This window comes from Emydura macquarii, unplaced genomic scaffold (genome assembly GCF_026122565.2).
Source record: "Emydura macquarii macquarii isolate MOO-44397 ecotype Brisbane River unplaced genomic scaffold, CSIRO-AGI_Emac_v2 contig_1597, whole genome shotgun sequence".
In the NCBI taxonomy this organism is placed as follows: Eukaryota; Metazoa; Chordata; order Testudines; family Chelidae; genus Emydura; species Emydura macquarii.
The window spans coordinates 2,276,936-2,301,016 of record NW_027131734.1 but is presented as its reverse complement, the minus strand read 5'-3'; the positions used below and the strand labels follow the sequence as shown (position 1 = coordinate 2,301,016).

Sequence of the window (24,081 nt, the reverse complement as noted above, 5' to 3'; positions counted from 1 at the left end):
TTACGGGGAATTGGTAGGAGGTCTGCCCTAGATAAAGGAATGTTTAATTTGCTTTTCTGACCAGCCCAGTCATCAGTCAGAGACAATGAAGATCCTGTTTTACATATCAGGTAAACAAAGCTAACAAGCAAACAAGTGGGGGAGGAGACAGCATGGTCTCTACAGCCAGGAGGAGAGAGAAGCTTGGTCTACGTTTACTTTTGGAAGAATATATTGCAAAGGTTTATTGGTCCTATAAAGACGAGGGGAGGGGGCTGAATCTCAAATGATAAGCAATTGAAACAATTGATTTTATACAATATTGCTGTATTGTAAAAGTATATACAGTGAGGTCTTTTTTGAAAGCAAATGACACACTGGTGATTAATATCATGTTGAAATGTACAGATTAGCACTATAGGAGGAAATAAAGATACTTAATGACATTACACTTTAAAGTCTTTAAACAGGGAGAAACAGGTTCCCTCCCAGATAGGCAAGAAGGCAGCTATTTATTTGTCTCCTATGTAAATTAAGCATAGTGAAATCAAAACAATGGAAGTTCCATTTGCATACAGGAGGATGGGAAGCCCAGAGGAAGGGAAAAAACAGTAAGTCTCTTGAAGCAAAGTAACTGAACTTTGGAAGATATAAGAAAAGATATAAAACTGGTAACCGCACACGATCTGCAAAAGATGATCCACGAATATAAAGTGGATATCTACAGGTTTGCATGGCTTTAGATATAAAATTTGGATCTGCATCCATCTGTGATCTGCAAAAATGGTCCACGGATATCTGCATAATGGATGCAGATATCTGTGGATATACAGTGGATATCCATGGATTTGCAGGGCTCTAAACATCTTTCATCTAAGTTCTATTTTTATTTAAGCACAGACCAATGGCTGAGGATTCAAGTTTCTCAAACACTAAGCCCTGGTGTACACTTACCAGGTGATTCGGTGACAGTCGACAGGAGTTATGCAAACTATGCAAAGCAGCTTGCATAACACCCGTCGACTACTGTGCTTCCCTTCTGCGCGGCGTCTTCACTGCACTGCGCCACTTGAGGGGGTGGTTTTACTGCATCGACTTCTGGATCGACTGAGTGGGTCTTCACTGACCACTCAGTCAATCCAGATAGGTTGATCTGACGGGTCCAACTTTGCCGCCGTCAGTGTAGACATACCCTAAGAAATTTCCCTGAATTTTACATATATTCTTTTCCTAAAACGTATTACCAGATTCTTTATTAGGCAAAAACATTTCTTCTTCTATTTCCACAGACACTCTTATTAACAATAATTTATGTTAAGATTATCCAAATTATTGCTCTCTAATCTTGTTTACAAAAATGTCCTCTCTTCAAGTATCACGGTCCACAGATCCAAGATTAAAGGTCTTCAGCCTACATTGCACAAGGGAGGCACAAGTTCTGTCCATCCTTGGCAGGAAAGGGAAGCCACTCCAATCTGAACAGCCCAACAGTTTGAGACGATTTCCATAGCCAGAAAAATAACATTGACCAGAACTAATTATTACACATTATAGGAGCTATAAAATATGTATCTAAAAGATACTAAAACCCCCCTGCAAAGCATGTAGGAGTTCAAACTAATTTAATTAGTCAACAGATCCTAGGCCCTGAATGGGTTGGATCTGTCGACCATGATATTCGAAGAAAGGAAAATTTTTGGTAAACAAGAAGCAAATTTTCCTATTTTCCATCGTATCAAGGTCTACAGATAAAAAAGGTATAGAGAAGGGCAACAAAAATGATTTAAGGGTATGGAACAGCTTCTTTATGAGGAGAGATTAAAAAGAGTGGGACGCTTCAGCTTGGAAAAGAGACAACTAAGGGGGGATATAAGAGGTCTATAAAATCATGAATAGTGCAGAGAAAGAGAATAAGGAAGTGTTGTTTACCCCTTCACATAACACAAGAACAAGGGGTCACCCAATGAAATTAATAGGCAGCAGATTTAAAACAAACATAAGGAAGTACTTCTTCACAGAAGGCACAGTCAACCTGTGGAACTGGTTGCCAGGGGATGCTCTGCAGGCCAAAAGTATAACTGGGTTCAAAAAAGCATTAGATAAGTTCATGGAGGATAGGTCCATCAATGGTTATTAGCCAAAATGTCCAGGGATGCAAACCCATGCTCTGGGTGTCCCTAAACATGAGTGCCAGATGCTGGGACTGGAAGACAGTTGATGATTGCCCTATTCTGTTCATTCCCTCTGACGCATCTGGCATTGGCCACTGTCAGAAGACAGGATACTGGGCTAGTTGGACCATCAGTCAGATCCAGTATGACCTTTTTTATGTTGATATGATTTTAATGCAAGTATTAAGTATGCTGAACTTGAGAAACTGGGATGCAGAAACAGCCAGTATCAAAATGGAACTATTTACTAACTATGAATTTCTCCTCACCAAGGAACTACTGCCTGGAGCACCCTCCATCTGAAGGCAGCAGCTGTGGAAGATAGGATGTCCAATTTTTAGAATATGGTGAAGGTAGGCCACAAGGGCTCTGTTGCAACTTCATACATTTACCCTCACAGATCGTAAGAACATTTAGCCTATGAAGTTACGATAGCACTAAGGGTATGGGCCTGGAGATTAAAAGGTGGAACTAATGACCTTGCTCTTTAAGCTTCTGATATGGCCAAATGAATCCATCCTACTATGGAGAACTTAAATGTCTTCTTGTCTTTTAATTGTGGAAGGCACAAGACAAAAAAGAGTAGTAGCAAGTTTATTTTGCACATTGCTCTAACATGAAGCAAACTCTCTACAAGCAGCTGATTCCCTAAGTTTTCAAATAAAATATCAAGAGGCATTTTTCTACAACATATAACTTCTTAACCCTCTCTTTAATGTGTCAATGAAATGTTACACTCTGACCCTTCTACTGTCCCCATCACCATTCATTCTGAAACTTGGCCACAAGATTGCTCAACCCCTTCCCTACCTGAACTACAGATACTATATGATATATAATAATCTATATAGATTCCCTGTATTAGCATGAATTAACAAACATGCTGTGTATTGTATCATACTAGACCAGTCTTCTTTACCAACAGTATAGCTTGACAAGTATTACGACAATTGAACTTTATAATTTGTGGATCTGTAAGAGTATAACAGTGTGGGCCATCTTTAAATGCCCTGTTGTGACCAAGTGCTCCACTGCAGATGCATCTTACCTTATTTTCCCTATCTGGGTGTCAATAAGTGTACATTCACAGATCAATGCAATGAAGAGCCAAAACAAATAAATCAAAGTAAGTACGTTTCCTTTAATAAACACTCATGGAAGGAGCACTTGGAATAATAGCTCAAAGACCCTAACCTCAGTATCCTGGTTCAGAGATCCCAAATGAAAGTCAAAAAAACAAAGCCCTTGAGTCTGGTGAGGCTACTCTTCTGGAACAGGAGAGACACCACCCCCCCTTGCAATCTGAATGGCTTTTAAGTCCCCTCACTCCTGCTCAGCTTCCTATTTCTGTTCAAACAGGCCTAGCTATTTTGGTTGTGGGTTCCTGGCTGTCTCTTAAAGGTTCAGAATACTTTTTCACCATGGTTGTAGAATATGAAGGAAGTTTTTAAAAAAAGCCTAATAGGATTTGATTGTCTAACTCCCTCATTCTCCTTTGAAAATTCTGTCAGAACTTTAATTTGTGTATCTGTAAGAATTACAAAGCTTAGTTCTCGTATTACTTTTCAAGCTAACTTTAAGAATATAGCTGTCTAACTCCCTTAGCCTCCTTTGAAAATCCCAGCCTTTGTCCACACAATTTCTTTATTCAGGGTATGTCTATACTGACGGCCGCCACCACCAGATCAATCTTTCTGGATCGATTGAGCAGTCAGTGTAGACCGGCTCAATCGATCAGGAAGTCAACTGCGTAAAACCACCCCCTCAAGGCTATGTCTACACTGACGGCGGCAAAGTTGCCACCGTCAGATCGACTTATCTGGATTGACTGAGCGGTTAGTGAAGAGCCGCTCAGTTGATCCAGAAGTCAACGTACTAAAACTACCTCCTCAAGTGACATAGCGCTGTGTTGACGGGAACGCAGTTCCTATCAGCACATTGCAGTGAAGATGGCATGCAGAGAGAAGCACAGAAGTTGACGGGAGTTACGCAAGTTCCTTGTGTACTTTGCTAACTCCCGTCGACTGCCGCCGAATCGCCGAGGTAAGTGTAGACCAAGCCCAAGTAGAGTAGCCCTGCGTCCATGGGAACGCAGTTCCTGTCGGCGCAGTGCAGTGAAGACGGTGGGCAGAAGGGAAGCACACCAGTTGATGAGAGTTATGCAAGCTACTCTGTGCAGCTTGTGTAACTCTTGTCGACTGCCGCCAAATCTCCAGGTAAGTGTAGACCAGGGTTCAGTTTTTTGCCCAGTTTAGTCCCTCAAGTACTTTCTTTTCTGTGGCAAACAACATAGACCATGCATCTTCATTTAGAAACACATTCCCTACTATCCCCCTTTCAGGGGATAAACTGAATTTAAAAAGTTGCCTTTTAAACAAGTTCTATAAAAAACTGGAAATCAAGATGGCTCCATTTTATCCACCGGATGCATACTTCAGAGCTTTGCTAATACATGTAAATTGTTTGATTGCTTGGAGTTACTGATTACCCAGTGTGGAGAGCTGATTACCTGATTATCAAAGAGGCTAATCCTTTAGCTTGATTTTGTGCCATTTGATAGTCTGGATAATTTTCTAATTACTTTGCGTTTTTAAGTGATTTTATAGATATTATTGGGAAAGGGAAAAGAGTGGGAGAGTCTTTGTATACGTAAAGTTTTTCCACAAATTTTTGCCTTATAATAGTCACTTGTCTAATTTGCTTGTTAGTTAAGGTTACAGATAATGAAGAAACTTTCATTTGAAAAGCTGCAAAACCTAATATCTGGTAAAACTTTAGTGGTATTGGTATTAGTGTAAGGTGTTGTTTAGAGTCTGACTTCAACCACAGTTGAAAAATCTTGAGTGACAGCATCAAACTCTTAGGATTGACAGTGAATTTCTAAATTACACATATAGTGTATAATGTAGTAGATATTTATCAATATGCTAAGAGTTAACATTGTAAATTGAATGATAATGGATCTCTCTATACACACACATACACACAATCATGGGACCTAAAATATTTGGATATAGTAAATATATTTCACAGTATAATCATGTGTAAAGAATTAAAGAGATTTATAGTGATTTAAATACTGTAGGTATAATGAATGCTGAAGAGAGACTCACTCGCCACTGAAAAGTTGTTGAGGGGATATGGTAGATCCACATCTTGGGGCTTCTCCTTATACCCTATGAAAGAACCATCTGTCTTCAACAGGAAGTATCTTGGCCGCCAATTTTTGATATATTCTCCTATGTAAGAAAAATATACATTAATACTAAAGAAAAGAAAGACTTTGATATGAAACGTCACAGTGCAGTTTCAGTACCCAATTTTAACCATGACAAAATTTGCTTAGACAATCTTTTTCATTTACAAGAGAAAAATTTCACACTTTTATAAATCACTGCAGCTTATGCCTCCAGAGATTCATTCAACAATACACAATTGTGGGCAAAACAAAATCTTACACATAGATCACATACATTATTTTAATAACACTGACATCCTAGACACTGTTACTAAAGTGAAATGAATCATAAATGGTATGCTGTTTACTACATTATGGTAAAATCCAGGGTCAAGAAGATAAAAATGGACCTGCTCTCTTTGCAAGCATTGTTGATTACAAATTAGCTTCCCAAACTTATCTGCCATGCAAAAATCCAATGCAAAATCCAGTATAAGAATAAGAATAAAACAAAGGCTTAGAAAATTGTCCAGTTAAAATACACCAACAGAGAAAAAGTGACAAACTGTAAAACCTTACTGAGATCAAAGAGGTGTTAAAAATTGCTTTTAAATGTAAGCCATGCTTTGAAAATATAATCAAATGCAGTTTCAAATGAACTAGACAGATTCACTGGTTACTAGAAGTGCTGTAAATCACAAGCCTTCAACCACTAAATCATAATTTCACGTTCTTCCACTGATGTGTGCTGCAACATTTCCCACAAAGAATGTAAATCAATCTCAAGATCTCCCTGTTAACTAACTAAATGTGCACTTGATACAGCCAGAAAACTGAGCAAAATTTAACACATACAGTTGTGATATTTAAGGAGACAATCTATCAACAAGCAGCACATCAATTTGTTCATAATGCAATTTCAAGATCTTCACTGACTATTGAAATGGTGGCCTGCTCCTTCACTGAAGGATGAGTAAGAAAATAGTGAAACTAGCATGCCAAGCAGAAGGTGTGGGGGAATGGACTTCTATTTTCTGAAAAGATATTAATACAAGCTATTGTACATGGATTACAAAATTAAAATATGGAAAACCTATCTTATCCAATAAATCAAAATAGTATGAATCAAAAACTTTGAAACCAGAAAAGTGACTGGTTTCAAAACTTTTTGTGATGAATTTTGGAAAAATATTTTTATCTAGTTGATTTATACAACGCTATTTTAGGAATAAATAGACAATGTCTTCATCCAAATAATTCACAAATCTGCTGTAGCAATCAAGCAGTGACGATGTGTTATCTGCTATGAACAAAAACTCCTGCAACACTTCTACATCTCGGTCTTTAAAGGGTTTCATGAATACACTGAAATCAGTTTCCATGTTACTTATATATACTAGTGCCAAACAGCATAGTTTTGCCTTAAGTTTCATCCCCATTATGCCACAACAGTCAGACGCATGTCATCCAAAAGCAATATACAACACAGCACAGCTTCTCAGATCTCATGCACCATGGAAGTCTTCCTTTAAAATACATTACACGGTTCCTATTGATGAATCAAACCCAGATTTGGTTTTTTAGGATGCTGTTTCTCCCACAAGAAGAAATTAATTTTATTTTTGCACACAGATAAATTGAAAGGTGTGCCTTCTCTTGGAATGATCAATACTGCTATAACAAAACTGGCCTGGATAAATGCTATTGAACATGAGTGAATATATTTATGGGCAATCTTTGGTTATTTTGTCATTTTAAATGTATAGCTAACATGCCCAGAGAAATGGATGAACACCTACATTTGCACTTCAGAAATCTGAAGAATAAAATAAATAAATAATGTACCGGTTAACATTTCACTTCATTGCTGAAATAGCTTAATACCTATCCAGGTGCACTCATTTTCCTCCACTTAATTTACAAAATGCTCTCTTATACAAATAATCATGCTCCCTTCTGCATAATCCAATTGTTTTAAGATTAAAAACGGTTTTCAATCTATGTTTCTTAAAAGACATCAGTGTTCACATGAAACCTAAATTCTCATCATGAGAAACACTCATACACCACATATTGCAGGATATTTGCAAAAGAGGCCATCTCTCTCAGATGTTCCAGGTAACTTAACAGCATTCCAACTTTAAGTTTTATTTTTCAGCAATAAAAATATGTGCATATGTAAACATCATTTAAAGTCTATTACATTTCTAAAGGAGGACCTGACACTAAATTTGAAGTCATAGTAAGAATATACTTTTCAAAATGGAACATATGTTTACCAAGTACCTTAAACATAAAAGAAACACAGAAGACTTGCATTTAAAAGTTCGTATATTCAAGTGATAAGATTAGAGTAAGGGATTTTGTGAAAAAAGAGAAGTCCTCATGGACTAACCAGCAGAAAAGATGGCCTGACAATTTAATGAAGTGTAGTCTTTGAGGTAGTTAAAATAGCAGTAGTTTTGCTATAGAGAATTATTCAGTTTGTACCCAGCTTCCTGCTGGGTTAATTTAAGCTAAATTATTATTTTGCTTAAATTTACACCCTTCTAAATTGAAAAACATGTTCTCTTAGAATCTGCTTACCAGACTAGGAAGAGGTCTCTAATTTCACACATTGCACTAAAGTAAACCAAGTTATTCATGCATCTTTTTAACTCTGGTCAAAGTATTTAAAGCTATTACAGAATAATGGCACTTTAATATACAAAGAAAATTATTTTGTAACGTAGGAGTCATCTTCAGCTTCTTTGCTGCTCTAACAATATTTCCCAGGGTGTTCCCCAAAATTGGAAATCAAGACGGCAACAAAAATTCTGACTCATGAAAATAAAAGTCTGATCTTTGACAAAGACAAAAGAAAATGAGGTACCTACACAAGAAATATGTTCATACTGAATACATCTACACTGGAACAAAAGACTGGTGTGTAGACATTTGGGCTTAGGCTTGAGCCCGAGCTCTGGGACCCTTCCTTTTCATGGGAATATATAGCAATATACAGTCTCACAGTCCAAGTCCCGCAAACCTAATTCAGCTAGCTCAGGCCAGCCGCCAGTGTCCAGTTGCTGCACAGATTTGCCCACAAGGTCGTGACAACGAAATTCTGAATTGCTCTGCACCTGACGTTCTTTGGTTGTTATCACTACCCAGTGTATTGAGTGCAACACCAGTGAAAGGGTTAATTTTTATAAGGCCATTTCTTGTGCAAGCAGATAGCAATAGTAGCCTCCCTTCAGAGTATTTTCTGCTAAGGAGTTTGTTGTGGTGATGTAATGCTTGTAATTTTGACACTTTGCTGAAGAAGGGCTTTAGAGGGAGGAGATTTCTGTGGAACCAGACAAGAGTTGTCAGTTTGCTTATGTTCACATAAAATCAATCTCTTAAAGTCAGTTATATTTTTAAATTCACCTCAGGTCTCTAACTATGTTTTCAAACACAGACTTCACCTAATATTTTATGGTTCTTTTTATTATTAACATCCATTTCTAATCTTAAAAAAAGGGAATTCAGCACTCCTTTTGAGAATTACTAATTCAAAACTACCCAACTAATTTTATTGCTGAAGAATCACAATAATTAAGACAAATTGATCATCTTTGCAACAGATAATTTAACCTATTTTATTTCGCAAAGTCTGATACTTCTGAATATGAAAAGGGCTTCTGGAGATGTCAGGAAAACATTTTTAAGATATGGAGCTGACATGCAACGGAAGTCTTTGAGTTCAATAATTTGTTCCCAGAAAGGAGCAACAGCTGCCACACAGACACAAGTGAGATTTAAAAAAAAAAAAAAAAACAAAAACAACAAAAACACAGCAAGCAAAGAACACCAAAAATCTGCTTCCGATATTGCCTTATGAATTTAACAAAATGGTCTTCAAAGAAAAAACATTGTGGGGGATTGTTTGGGATTTTTTTGTTTTTAATTTGTTTGGCACCGGAGGGGGGTGGAGGGAGTAGAGGAGGGTTGCACTATTTTTTTAAAAAGGAAGGAGTGCTTTAAAATAGTTTACAGTCTCTCTCAGGTGCAGATAAACAAGTGGACGGACAAAAATAATTGAATGTATCATTACAGCAAAAACTAGGAAAATGGGGTGAACAAAAATTGTTTAAAAGAAACCAAGGCTAAACCATATTAATATACAAGTTATTAAAATGAAGCAAGTCCATAAGAGTTGCCAGGTCAAGCAAGACATCAAAAATATTGCTTTTCGTTTTAAAATTGAATTTACTTACCTTGGCCCTCTGAGGGCAGTGTTACCTAACATATCATAAGAAGCACAAGAATTGACTTTTTACCTATGATGACACTTATTAAATTATAAATGGTTTTATTAAATATTTACTTTTTTGTGATGGAATTTGCACTGTAATCTGAAGCAACTGTACAAAAATTGAGATTAAAATAAATAAAAAGTATATCTTCCTTCAGCATCAAGTGTATGCTGTTCAATATAATGGAAAATTATAGCAATGTTTCAGTATAATACAAAGACTTGCCTCAATCCTCAAGAGAGAGAGAGAGAGAGAGAGAGAGAGAGAGAGAGAGTGTGTGTGTGTGTGTGTGTGTGTGAGAGAGTGAGAGTGAGAGTGAGAGTGAGAGAGAGAGAGAGAGAGAGAGAGACACACATACACACACTCACTTTAAGGAAAGTCAAATTTTGTCAGTAAATGTTTGGATCCTATCCTTTGTCTTTTATATACTAAGGCAGCCCATATTTACATAAAATGGATGTTTTCAAGAAGCCACTCCTAATACTAAATGACATTTTGAGAACATTTATATTGAAGACTTGAAATATTCAACTGTCTATTCACCAGTGGCAAGTTTTCCTTAAGTGTAGACAGGATATATGCCATCAATTTCTGCAACCGTTAAACTATAAGATGTTTCTAGCCTGGGAATGAAGATAAATGAGAATTGAATGTAAACTGAGTCAATGTTGTCTTTCTGAGACTAGACAGTTCCGATGTACCTAATGTTCCTCCCAGCTTAACAAAGTAGCATCACAATGTAATGAACAAAACTGATCAGTTTTACTATTGCTGTTCAGAACCTTACAAACAGAAACTGTCAAGAACCTTGTGAGAGACCTTCCTCCCCTTGCAGCAACCAGAAGGCTCTAAAGAGAAGAGAAGGCAGAAATCATCCTTCCAACACGACCTGGACAGAGATCAAAATTAAGGGATAGATGGGACCAAACTACTAGTAACAGGCTAATTCAAAAGATCCAAGGAAAATCCAGTAACAGCACTCTAGTTGAAGTCGCAGCATACTTCCCAGAAGCTGGAGGTGAGTAGGAGCGCTGGGCTTCTTACCAGGGTCACTGTTCCTGTATCTTGCTAATCGGTCCCCACACCCTCATCTTTTGTACATACCTTTAGCTAGAATGCCACCAACCCAGTTTAACAGGTAGGAGATTATATAGGATCTGCAGGGTACCAGATCTCTTTGAAATAAAATGTGGAGTGTAAGCAGGGATAGGCCCCTCCTTCCCCAGGGCATTCCACGGCCCAATCACCAGCCAGAGTAAGACTGGAGCCAAATGGTTCTTTACTCCACACAGTCATTACTTTAAACCTTTGCCTTGCCTGGTTTTCTTAAGCCTCTTGCCCCATTTTAGCTATAGCTAGAAAGATTAATCCTCCAGGTAGTAGAAACTGGTAAATTTACCAAGCGCTTTTGTAGATTGCCATGCCAGTGGAACAGTCTTAAAAACAATAAATAAAGGCTATTTACCTTACAGTACCTGGAGTTCTTTGAGATGTGTGGTCCCTGTGTGCATACCACTGTGGGTGAGAATGCACTTTGAATGCCTGAGACCAAAAGATTTTCCATTAGCAGTGTCCATGGGTCTGCACCCTGCATCTCCTCTTGCTTTGAATCAAGAGCCTAAGGGACAGCACGGACCAAACGCCTCTCCAGTTCCTTCTCTAATGCAAGTCATCTTAGGAAAGGATCCGAAGCAGAGGGGAAAGAGGATGGGTAGTGGTATACGAATAGGGACCACATATTTTGAAGAACCTCAAGTTCTTTCTTCAAGTAATGGTTTCTATGTGCATTTCACTGTGGGTGTCTCACAAGCACTCCTCATTGAGGAGGATGGTGCAAGGCACCACAGACTGCAGGACCATTGTGCCTAAAGATGCATAAAGTATATAAAGGTATTCACAAAGCCCCATGGCGCCATTTTACTGGAGGGGAACACCCCGAAAAGAAGAAACCAACGTAACAGTAGACAAGAATGGAGTGGGGAAGGAAGCAGGCTGTCCCCAGAGCTGAAGAAGAACTCTGTATAGCTCGAAAGTTTGTACCTTTCACCAAAGGAAGTTAGTCCAAAAAAAATATTACCTAGCCTATCTTGTCTTTCTCATATCCTGGGACCAACACAGTACACCACCACCACAAATAAATATTTATGACAGTGGATGCGGAGATTCAAAAAGTTAAACATTTATAACCATTAAAACACAGTCAGTCAACATCACACGTCAAAATATACAAAGTAAATATCCTTAAGTCAAATCCTAGTAAGTCACCAAGTAGTCTTTTCTTTACTTTACCTATCTGTAATTTTCAATCATCATCTGTGGACATATTTTTTCATCTGTTTGTGTGGTGAAATCAACATTTACAAATAAAAATCTAATCCTTTCAAGCCTAACTGAGTCTGATCCAATATGGCAATTCCTGTGGCCTTATATACTTGGTGTTCTAGTTAGTATTTTGATTGACTTTTGTTCTCAGAAAACTTGTAACAAAAAGGCAAAATACCCTTTAATTAAGTACCATATACGATGAATTCCCTTACTGACATTTTTGCTAATTCTAAACCAATATCCTGCCCATTTTAAACTACTGGACTGAATCTCTGTCTGATCGCCCCTAAATTGAGTACTATTATGGATTCTAGTCATCTTTCAACTCTTTCCTTCCAGTTGCATTAAGCTCTCAATAACTTTTTTTTAAAAAATATGGGAAATTATTAAGTATAAATATTCAGCAAGAAAAGTGGGAGATTGCCCTATTCATATGCAATATCAGTTTCTAACTTAGCAGGTCTGGGCAGTTTTTATTTTTTCTTAAATGTGAACTGAGAGTACTCACACAAAATTACTGATGTACCATTGCAGGTCAAGGATTTGCATGCACATGTTCAATAATACAGGCTCAACCTGACCATGCACAAGATTATGCACATGGTTTTAAAAATTCAAGCCACAATCATGAAGAGTTAGAGACATCCTGACCTTTTCTATGTCCAGTTTGTGCTATCAGGAAGAAAATCTTAATAATATCAACATTACTCTTATTCCCCCTTCACTCTTGAACACTTCGGATAATATGTAGCCCAACCAAGTTCAATGGAACTATTCACATGTGTTAAGTTACTCGCTTACATACAGTGTTTACAGGATCAAGACCCAAATTTGTAAGTTATGTAGCTGCTTGTCAAAGCAGTTTTACAGTTTCTAGTACTATTGTGATGTATTTATGATAGTTACTACAAGACATGGTTCTGATGTGGGGTCTCCCAATAAATTTTCTTCCATCACTATGAAATTCTGAACATTACATTATACATTTCAGTATTCAGTTATTTAGATAAACTTATTAGAACTGATTGAATAGTATTTGTTGAACACAAAATTCAGCACACTCTGGCTTTTGGTTCTTTTTGCTTCATCAAGCACTAGTAAACCAATTTCATTATCTGTGAATCTCTTCAACGTTTGAAAATATTTGAAAAATATCACAAGTGAACAAATGGCAGTCTATGGATTATGTTAAAAAAGCAGTCACCTAAGTCACTGGTGAGTTGAATAGACATGTTTGCTATTGAATTAATGTATTCACCAAATGATGCAGAAAAATTTCAAACTTTGCACATGTGGCTGAATTGAACCAAATGCCCTAATATTAGCTAAATACTTATTATACCTTTTTCCAGAATTGTGATTAGACTTAATAAGGCTTTTGAATATCTGTGAATGACATTTTTAAAGTTGCCCTATTCTTTAGCAATCATCATTCTGCTGGAGAAATGAATAAACTACCCAAGTTTACATAGCATCCCCTTGTCTGATTTTACACATAATGTACACCCCTAAGCTAAATTCAATCCTTCACCTTATATTAAAGTATCAGTTACCCAGCACAATTTGTGACTAATTATCAATATAGGAGTGTAGGTACACATCTTTCAACTCATCTGAGATGACAAAGCAGGTCTTTGAATCAACGTCCCTGCTGACAGTCTTGAGGAAATATACCTTGAAATATCTATTTTAAAATACACTGTTTTTATTATTGGAAATTCTTGATAATAAAGTATAACGTATTACTGCCTAGAGCAACCTAGTCTTTATTGGCAATAACTTTAATATCTAGATCAGCCTGATTGTCTATCTTGTTTCTCTTGAGATGAGCAAATTTACATATAATTATAATTAAAAGATGCCAAATAAATGAAATACTAGTGACATATTTTTGTAATGCTAACTTTATCTTATCCAGAAATAAACTTTCGTTCAGAATCCCTTTATCTAAATAACCCCTTTAAAACTTTCCTTACAATACGCAAGAATGATGCTAAACATTTAGTTCCATCATTCCAATTCAGTAATAAGCCTAGTTTACTCTCCACTTCCTCTGTCTGTTCTCATATATTCCATGATTATATGCTTGCTCTGCTACGAAGTTTTAGTGCAAAATTCTGCCCACAGATATGACTGCACCAGCAATTAGATGGAAGACCAGTTTGAACAATCACGATCTTTCTGGCAGTACAGAACACAGAACATTGAATAAATCCCATGAGAAGAAAAGAAATGCCAATCCAAGCTAACAGAAAGAAGACGACTCACTATTTGCAAGACTGCTGACCTCTGCCAGGACACAGGTGTAGAAAGCACTACTTGGTAGGAGGTAATCACACCTGAATTCTCAATTAAACTCCAACTGAAATAATGGTCCCAAATTATCTTCTACCACTATACCAAGAAGACGGAAATGCTGCTTCCAATGACTAAAAAAGAAGACATCAAATGCTCTTATCAGTTTGTTTTGTTAGATCAGTAATCTTAAAAAAGATGAGCATACTATATTTAAGACTGACATCTTTCTTTTTCCTATGAAGACAGAGAATAAGATTTCTACTAGGATTTCTATTATTCACATTCTATTTCTATTATTCACATAATATTCAAGTCATTCAGTGACTAACCAAAAATCCTTGTAGCATCCTGATGTAAAAAGGTAAAAAAAAAAGTCTGCAGTCCATGGACACAGCCATGGAGCACTTCAAATTACTATTTCCATTCACCATTCCTTGGGTAATATCTTTATCCCATCAAAATAACCCAACTACCAGAACAGTAAAACTTAACTCTTCTACGCAGCGTAGTTGTAATAGTGTTGGTCCTAGGATATTAGCGAGATAAGGTGTGTGAGGTAACACTTTTTACTGGACCAACCTTCTGCTGGTGAGAGATACAAGCTTTCAAATTTACACAGACCTGAAGAAGAGTTCTGTGTAAGATTGAAAGGTTGTCTCTTTCACCGATAGAAGTTGGTCCAATAAAAGTTATTACCTCACCCACCTTGTGTCTCTCAACTTTAATATTAAAGAGGGGAAAGTCTGTAGATTTAACTTTCCACTTGCATAAGCTAAAGTAAGAGATCATCTGACAAATAGGAAAAGATTACGTTTACACTTAAGCCTTTTGTGATGGCTTTAGTCCTTCTCCATATGTCTGTACCCCTTTTCCTGTTAGAATTTTTCTTTCAGGCTTACTTCTTTCAAGTGAGCCTGGAAACTAATAATAAACAAAACAAGTCCCCCATCCCAAAAGGGCACATTAGGAGAAAGGGGAGAAAGTATGATTGAAGACAGTGGTTTAAAATCTGGTTTATATGTGACTGTCAGTACACAGGAAAATATGAAAGGAAGTTAGCTGTTGCTCTTCAGGAGTGGACCAGCTTTTCACAACTGAAGAAGCATTCAAATTGTGATCAAGTTGCAAGAGATAATTAGTTTGCTAATTTAAGCCTAGTCCCTAGTATTTATTTATCTAGTTTTATGTAGTAGACAATTTCTAACTGGCATTTTCTGCACAGGAAAGTTGTGATAGCAGGGGTGCACAACATATCACTCTTGAGGTACTTGAATAAAGCTACATAAGAGAGCTTACATTGTGTCGGTCTACACATTTCGTGGGATCAAAATAATTTTATTATTCTATTTCATAAGTGCTAAATTTACCAAACTTAAAAATAGCAAAGAAAACTTCATTTCTCTCTCACAGAGGCTCCCTTTAGAAATAAACAATGGAGGAAGGGGAAATATTAAACTCCTGAACTAATTAATAAAACTAAAGGAGGAGGTGGGGGACAATGATAATTAGTATGTACCCTCCCCCTAACCAAACCTCCAAATACACTCATTCTGTATATGCACACACAACAGCAGCATCATAAACCGTCTCAAGTTCTTGCCATTATTCAGTTCGACATCTGCACATGTTTATGCGTCTCTCCAAACAACCTCTTGAACACCCTGCTGGAGCTGTCATTTTTTTCTTCTCCCTATCTGGCAGATGGCAAGTCAACAATCGGCATCAACAGCAGCCGAATATCTCCCCCTCCAGCCTACCCCCCTAAACAGACACAATAATAACTTCTTTGTGCTTCCCCACAATGCAGCTGCTTAAACCATTTCGCTACAAGGCTGCTTTGCCTTAATAAAAAAAAAAAATCCCTTCTGTCAAGTCTAAAAAGCAGCATAATGTTAAGCAAGCTAAAGCCACAGCACAGCTGCAAACGGGCAGACACATTGACAGCTCCTCCCTTAACAAAGCCCTGTGAATTGAAGGGGGTTCATCTGAGGCTCACACAGTAATTAGTATAAAAAAGTCCGACAGCCTCTATTATGCTAAGGAAAAAAAACTGGACAGAACTGGGCTGCTGTTTTGCGTCAAGAGTTCTGCTGCAGAGTAGATAAATCATGTTGGGTTTTTTTCCCCTCTCTTTTTAAAGACAGTAATAAGGAGGATGAGAGAAGCTAATTTGAAAACTTGGACACAGTAATTGTACCATATGGTGAGCATTTATCCCTTCTGAAATACACGCTAACAGTCACTTACATGCACAGTGCTTTGTTTTACAGTTGTTATTCTCTCTACCATATTCATAAAATGGATCTGAATATCCGATACTCCAGAGAAGTTGTGTATAATTAGCAACAAAACTGCCTGGGTTTAATATACTGGCCTAGCATAGCAATCTAGTATACTGCAAAACAACCATCTCTCCCCAAAATGAAGTAGTGTCCACTTCAAGATTTTATCTTCAATTCAATCTAGTCAAATATCAAAATGTGACAAAGTTTAAAGAAGTAATTTCTTAACACTTTAAACTATTACTTCTTGAAACAATTGGTTCTACAACATATGAGGAAAAACTATTCTCATTACGGTCCTATGCTACACACAGGAGTTGGTTCAAGAAACAAGCATAATTCAGCCACTAGGTAAAAATAACCATAAAATACTTAAGTTTAACCATCCTCAGGGAAGAAACTGTACCAAAAACTTCCATGGTGATATTAAGCATAAGAAAAGGCAATTTAAAAAAAGAAAGAAACCAGTTAGACACATCCTAAGAAAAAGTGAGAAAATTAAAGCCCTTATTTTCTACCTGGACAATATTAAAAGCATAAAATACCTTAACAGAATCAGAGAGAATATGCATACAGATGAAGAAAAAGGAAGAAGGAATATTAGAATTTTTTTTTTAAATAAACTATGGTTGAGTGGCAAGGTTCAGAAATTATTCAAGCCAAACAGTATTTTTCCGAAAATGGAAATCCAAACATGGAAAGGAACATAAACCAAGGCATGCAAATTTTACATTTTTGGAGGACTAAATTTGGAGGACTAAAATGGTTTTTTGAGGAGCAAATAACCAAAGACATATAAACAAAAATAAATTCAGGCAAACACCATGAGAGAATTAGTCCATCTGCTAGATACCAGGGCATAAATGCTGCAACTGAGAATAAGGGTATCAGAGAAACTAGAGTGGTTCCCAACCTGTGGTCCGCAAGGCTACTACGAGGAGTCCACAAAAAGAAAAATAACATCCTCACAAAGGAAATGTACAATTTCAAATAAAACTAGTAGCATGTGGTGGTCTGCAAAATGTTTGGAGGTTGAAAAGGGGTCCACACACTCAAAAAGGTTGGGAACCGCTGAACTAGATGATTTCTTTGCAACAGTTTTCATTACACAAGATGATGGGGAGAAACCTACTGTGGACCATCATTTCAGGTAACAAAGACAATGTTCTATCAGTGACTGTGGTGTCAAAAGAGAAAAAACTGGAAAAAAGTGATAATGAGCAAGCACGGATGATATGTGGCCAAGATTCCTAAAGAATGAAGTTGCTTAAACAAAAATATGCCTTCTACACTGGAGGATTAGAAGGTGGCAAATTTCATACTTATGATTAAAAAAAGGTTGGGATGATGCAAGGAATTGCAGACCATAATCCTTACTTCAGTATCAGGAAAACGGTTCGAAGCCATAATTAAAAACAGAATTAAAATGCATACTATGTCAATCTACATGAAATAGACAAACCAGCACTGCTTCGGAATTAAAAAGAAATCATGCCTATCTGAACTATTGGAATTCTTTAAGTACATCAACAAAATAATGAATAAAAAAATTAGATGACTATTTATTTGAATTTACAAAAAGCTTTCAACAAGTGTTATGAAAGAAACTGGGTAATTCTGGAGGAGAGAAGTAAAGTGCAGTGTAGTGAGATGAATTAGAAACTGTCTGAAAGAAAGGAAGAGGATTATGCAGTCAATTTTCAATATGGGGTGCCATAAGATTCTATACTATGAGCAGTTTTGTTTAATACATACATTAATGATCCAGAAAAATGTGAGGTGGCAAAACTATTTTTGTTTGTCTACAATATGAGGAATTGCAGAGGGCCCTAACAAGTTAGATTTCATCTACTATCTGTCTGCCCATTTTACTAAGGTGGAGAAATGCAATATAATGCATATCCGAAGGAATAATTTGCAAAACTCAAACTCTACTGAGTCTTAAATTAACTATAACCACTCTGAACTGCTCAATGAAATCTTCTACTCCATATGTACCATAGGGGAAAAAGAAACAAAATATTAGGGTATATAAAAAACAGGATGTAAAGTAATACTGAAAACATTACAATGCCATTATATACAGATAATATATGCCTTCATCTGGAATACTATGTTAGTTCTGGTCACACTTACTCAAAAAGATGAAAGAGTAGTAGTAGAGGGGATTCAGAGACAAGACAAAATGCTGCAAGGAATTGAGGAAAGAATGGATCAGGACTGATTCAGTTACAGAGCAAATGAGTAAGAAAGAATATGATAGTTACATACAAAATAATAAATGACAGAGAATGTAAAGGATAACAGGTAAGGCAAAAAAGGTAAGGACAAGAACAATAAAGGCTTCAACGAAAATGAAAGACAAAATGTTTTTAAAACAGATAAAAATAAAACACTTTTTTGACATATTTATTCTGTGGATGTCACTGCCACAAAATATCATTTACACCAAAAGCTTGTTGAGATCAGTAAAAGATAAGATATTTCTATGGATTATGAGAACATCCACACTTATATTAGAGAGGATTTTTTTTAAATATGAATTATAAACCTTTATGCATTGGTCTATACTATAAATCAACCTAAAGAGTTATATTTTCAAAAGAGTTCAAGACTAAGTATCCAAGAGCTCAGGGCCCATAACTGGGACCAGATTTTCAAAAGTGCTTAAAAATCAGCACCCCCCCACTGTAATACTGACAGTCAAATTTTCCAAAAAAATAAAATCAGCAGCCACCATCCCGAAATCTTCTGGAAAATCTGAACCCTTGTTTAGATACCTAACTGGGAGCTCAGCTCTTTTGAAAACCTGGCCTCAAATGTGTGTAGGTATTCTCTTCTGAATGTCTGGACTTAACTGTCATAGCTTAGGACACTAAAAATCATAGACACCAAAAATCACGGTCTTACTAAAGACACTGGATTTGTGGCTTATTAAATCAATCTGTAACCCACTAACCCCCCTTCTGTCCTCTGAGGACAGGGATCTTAACAGGCCACTTCACCTTGTATGGTCCCTTAGAGCAGCACTATATGTTTGATCTTGCATTTAGCTGCAACACTCAGAGTACCTTTCCCAGACCTGAGGAAGAGCTAGCTCTGTGCAGCTTGAAAGCTTGTCTCTCTCACCAACAGAAGTTGGTCCAATAATAGATAACACCTCACCCACCTTCTCACAGTTTAGGCTATATCTACACTACAGCACCGCTGTAGCACTTCTGGTGAAGATGGCCTAAGCTGACAGTCAGTTTAGTAACTCCTGTTTCCACAAGAGGCGGTAGCTATGTTGGAGGGATATAGTGCTGTCCACACCGTCACGTAGGTTGATATAATTTACATCGTTCAACATAAATTATACAGAAGTAATTAGTAATGTAGACATAGCCTTCGGAAGAAACTTCCCTTATGGGCAGGTTAATTAATTGTTCACTAACAGGGTCTCTCACACCTTCTTCTGAAGAATCTGGTACTGGCCACTGTAATGGACAGGATAGCAAACTAGATGGGCCACAGGTCTGATCTAGTGTGGCAACTCCTTCATTGTTGTTTTGAAAAACAAAAATAGAAACACTAATGAATCTGACTAAGTTCAGCTATACCCCAAAGATGCCAACATGATTCTGCACCACTGTTACTAATGATCCACCAAAGGATATTATTACTGTATAGCATATTAATGACAATGCTTAACACCCTTTACTGCAGTTTTATATCTGACAGAGGTAAATGAACACTCTTCTAATAACATTCAATTTTTATACACATCTACAGATCAAGAGTATGTCTCGACAGCAGCTGGAGGATGTGATTCCCAGCTCAGGGAGAAACACACGCTAACTCTGCCCCAACAAGCAAGTAAAAATAGCAGTCTGGCCGTGGTGACATGGGCAGTAGCTAGGCATCCACGTAGAGTCCCGCCTGACCCCTGGATACGTACTTGCGTGGCTAGCTCAAGCTGCCACATGTGCTGCCATGGCCACACTGCTATTTTTTTTAGCATGACAGCTCAAGCAGAGCTAGCACAAACTGGGAATTACACCTAAGTCTACAGAAGCTGGGAATTACATCTCCCAAATTCTGTGTAGACCTACCCAAAGATATACAGATAGATGAAGCCACACAGAAACTTTAAAGGCTTATATAATTTACCAAATGCTCATGGAGAATGGCATGATAAACCCTGTACTTGAAAGCCCCCTTGAATAACTTCAAAATCATTTGAAGTAAAGTACTTCCACATCTACTTCTGAAGCACAAACCATGAGTCAACCATGTCCACTAGGTTTGCCATTAAAAAAAGAATTTTCAGCATTATGAAGCAAAAAAAATTGATTTTTCTTCAGGTTAACTTAGCATTGTAATGCTAAATACAATACTATAAAGAGCACCAAGAAAGTTAGTCAATAATATACTTTCTTCAGTTTACGGAAAAAAACAGCAAAGTTTTCAGATTAATAAAATGCACAAATGGAATTAACTTACAACACTGACTTAAAAATCCTTGAAAAATTCTTTACCAGTGGTGTCACAAAAGATATCACATCTGAAAAGACTGTGGTCTACTGAAGGTTCAAAAATGTGCACTTTAATTAAAATATTTAATAAAAGTAACCATGTATTCTTTCCACTGCACTGAGTTTCAGAATGCTTCTGAGAAGTATGAATGCAACATCTTTTTTTTTTTTTTTTTTTTTAAACCCATCTAAATCAAATGAAAACAAAATGTCTTCTTCTGTAATGGATATATATATATATATATCTGTAAAAGATGTGGGAAAATCTAGGCTATACATACAGTCTAATATAAGCACAAACAACAATGCTCACATAACCTTCATGAAACATATGTATTTTTTTATTCCTTTTAATAACCTCCAAATGATAATTTCCTCAGAGCATTAAAAACTGGTGACCCAAAACAAACAAAAAAAACCCCACCAGCACATTAGCACAGCACTACAAGATTGGGAAGCGGGGGAGGGGGGCGGAAGAATTTCTGCACACTAGTTGCATTCTTAAATTAACCTCTTAACTTAAAGGAATGTCAACACAACATATCCTGAATTCTTTTCCATGAAAAATACCTATTATTGAATAATATTTTCTTTAATGTGTCTAACCTATGAAAAGTTCTTTGTAAATCACTTGAACACTACAGGCTGAATTTTCTGGAGTAGAATACCAAGAAAGTCTAATACTTATTAGCCAATGGGTTGTTGATATATCAAGGATACCAAGGAATCTTAACAATAACAGTCTAAGTCCTCTGGTCCACCTAAACTGTGCTCAGGAACAGATTTGCAGGGAGACAAAGATGGTTTAAAGCCTTTGCACTTCCTCAGTGGTATGGGCAGTTAGTTCATCCCCAGATGTAAATTACAGACACCGCAGGGAAAATTTCACTTTTTTTTTTTTCTTCTTATGACAGTCTAGATGCTAGGGGCCTCCTAAAGCAGTGCAATACTGCACAGCAAGAAGTGATAGCACCTCACAGGTGCTTGCAGCATTCCTAAACACTAATCTATAAGAACGTAAAAACAGTAAACTACACATGATCCAGGTCGTTGCCTAACTGGTCTCCAGAAATGATCAACTTATAAAACTATTAACTATTATTTCTAATGTAGTGTACTTCCAAAGCATCTGGGTCTTCTTTGTCTGAAGTGAAACAAAAATCCCTGAGTAGAACTTTTATCTATTTGGAAAGAATAAATTTAGAAGGTTGCAGCTTCATTTTTTTCCCTTCAAGGGCCATCAGGCAGGCTAAAATGGCATTCCAAGGCCCTGAAATCCTGGACTCCTTTAAGCGATTTGTATCACTCTCCTAATATTATAGAAAGTGGCCCTTAGCTTCTTGAAGTTTCTAGAACTGGAATACAAAAAATTCTATAATCTTAATTCGGTCAAAAGGATGTTATCTCTGCCACAAAATATGGAACTTTCCCCAAAATGATTATTTTGGTAAAGAAAAAGAATCAAATACAGATCTTCAAAAAACAGGGCTTGCACCTCTCTCCTGATTTCCAACTGTGTTGATGACCTAAGAACCAGAATGAATCATAGTAGTTAAGAGTTTTTCTTCTTTAAATAAAGAAGCAGTGAGCAAACTTCATACCAGATTTAGAAATTGAAGGAGGCCTGGGGTGGTCTGTATACTGACAACCTAGGTATTAAACTGTTCCAAGAGGTAAACTGTTGCTGTATCTTCTGAAGGCTGATACTGCTTATGAATGCACCTATATGGTGCTAGTGCTCATTTGTATGTTAAAGTAATTTTGAAGGAATTTCAGTACCTCAGCCATGAAGGAGACAAATTCCACATCTCCCTCTTCCCACTGGTGAGAAAGTATCCTCCAAATCCTAGTATCCTGCATGGATATAGAACAATTGCAGGAAGAACATATCATCATCATGTTTGGAATTATTTTTACCAAAAGGCTTTTCTTCTGGGGGAACTTCCTGTTCTTCAACTATACTGTAAAATTTTAAAGTGAACTGGATTTTAATGGCAATTGGGTCTTGTACCAATAAATCACCTCTTCTTAGGAGGGTGGCTTAGCTCTTTTATTGACATACTTATTTGTTCTGGGCACCACGTCCACACTGGCCAATCTGAGATGAAGAAGAGGATGAACGTCCAAACTTCTCCAGAGATTTTCTGTTTACCTTGGTCCAGGGTCAAAAAAGATAGGCCCCATATGGAGTTGTATTCGACAACTAGAGTACCTGAGCTGCTGGAACTCATATCCCTGCACCAGCTGAAATAACTGCCTACTTTCCTGTTGGACTTTTGTGGCCACCATATGTATTTTCAGCTTCCTCCAACGGTGACAAATTCATTCAAAATATTTTCAGTGTTGATTTTCCACTCTCCCAGACACATTGGAGATTTGCATTAAGTCCCCTATGAGTGTTCTGGATATGTGAGTGACAGGTAGGATGATTACGTGTTTTTCTGTTGATGGTACAAGCAGAACATGACCATTTGAGGAATATGTCTATGTACAATTTATGAATTCCAGTTTGATTTTATGAACTGTCTCTATCCTTATGTCTTATGACTGTATTTTACTGGGCACTGTCTCATATTCCTTGTGCTAAGGAATTGGAGGGGGCAGTGTCAACGTCTATCCATGAATAAGTTCTTAGCTTGGAGAACAGAAGAGTAACTGCATCCTAGGGAAAACCAGTTTTCTCCAACTTCTCTTCAGGAATTAGGGTTTGAAGAGTGAAAAATCCCCAAACAGGACGACAAATAACCAAGGTGTGGATGCTAGTCTTTAAAACCACAGAGACTGGGTGAGTCAAGGAGACTCACAGACATACAAAGCTTTGGCAAGACAGAGGACAACAGGGGCAGGCTTTCACAGTTGAGGGAGGGGGCAGTACATTATAACTGTGGGACCAGCCAAGGAGGCAGGAAGTTGACCCAGAAGAGAGAGACTCCATGATTCTGAAGAGAAATCATGTGCAGAAAGAGGTATCCTATATTCTTCAATAGAGTATGACCTAAGCCCAGAGAACGCTCCAGATTTGTGAGGAAAATGAAGCTGGGAAATGTGTGTAAG

At 37.2% G+C, this 24,081-nt stretch overlaps 1 protein-coding gene across 3 annotated transcripts in view; it reads right to left on the bottom strand.

Moving 5' to 3' along the window:
- The window catches only part of AKT3 (AKT serine/threonine kinase 3), a 268,842-nt gene that overhangs the window by 132,852 nt on the left and 111,909 nt on the right, over positions 1 to 24,081 (bottom strand). For all 3 annotated transcript variants that reach the window (XM_067555260.1, XM_067555262.1, XM_067555261.1), the window contains exon 3: positions 5,264 to 5,389. In XM_067555260.1, the coding sequence (XP_067411361.1) occupies positions 5,264 to 5,389 (126 nt within the window). The remainder of the gene's footprint in view (positions 1 to 5,263; positions 5,390 to 24,081) is intronic.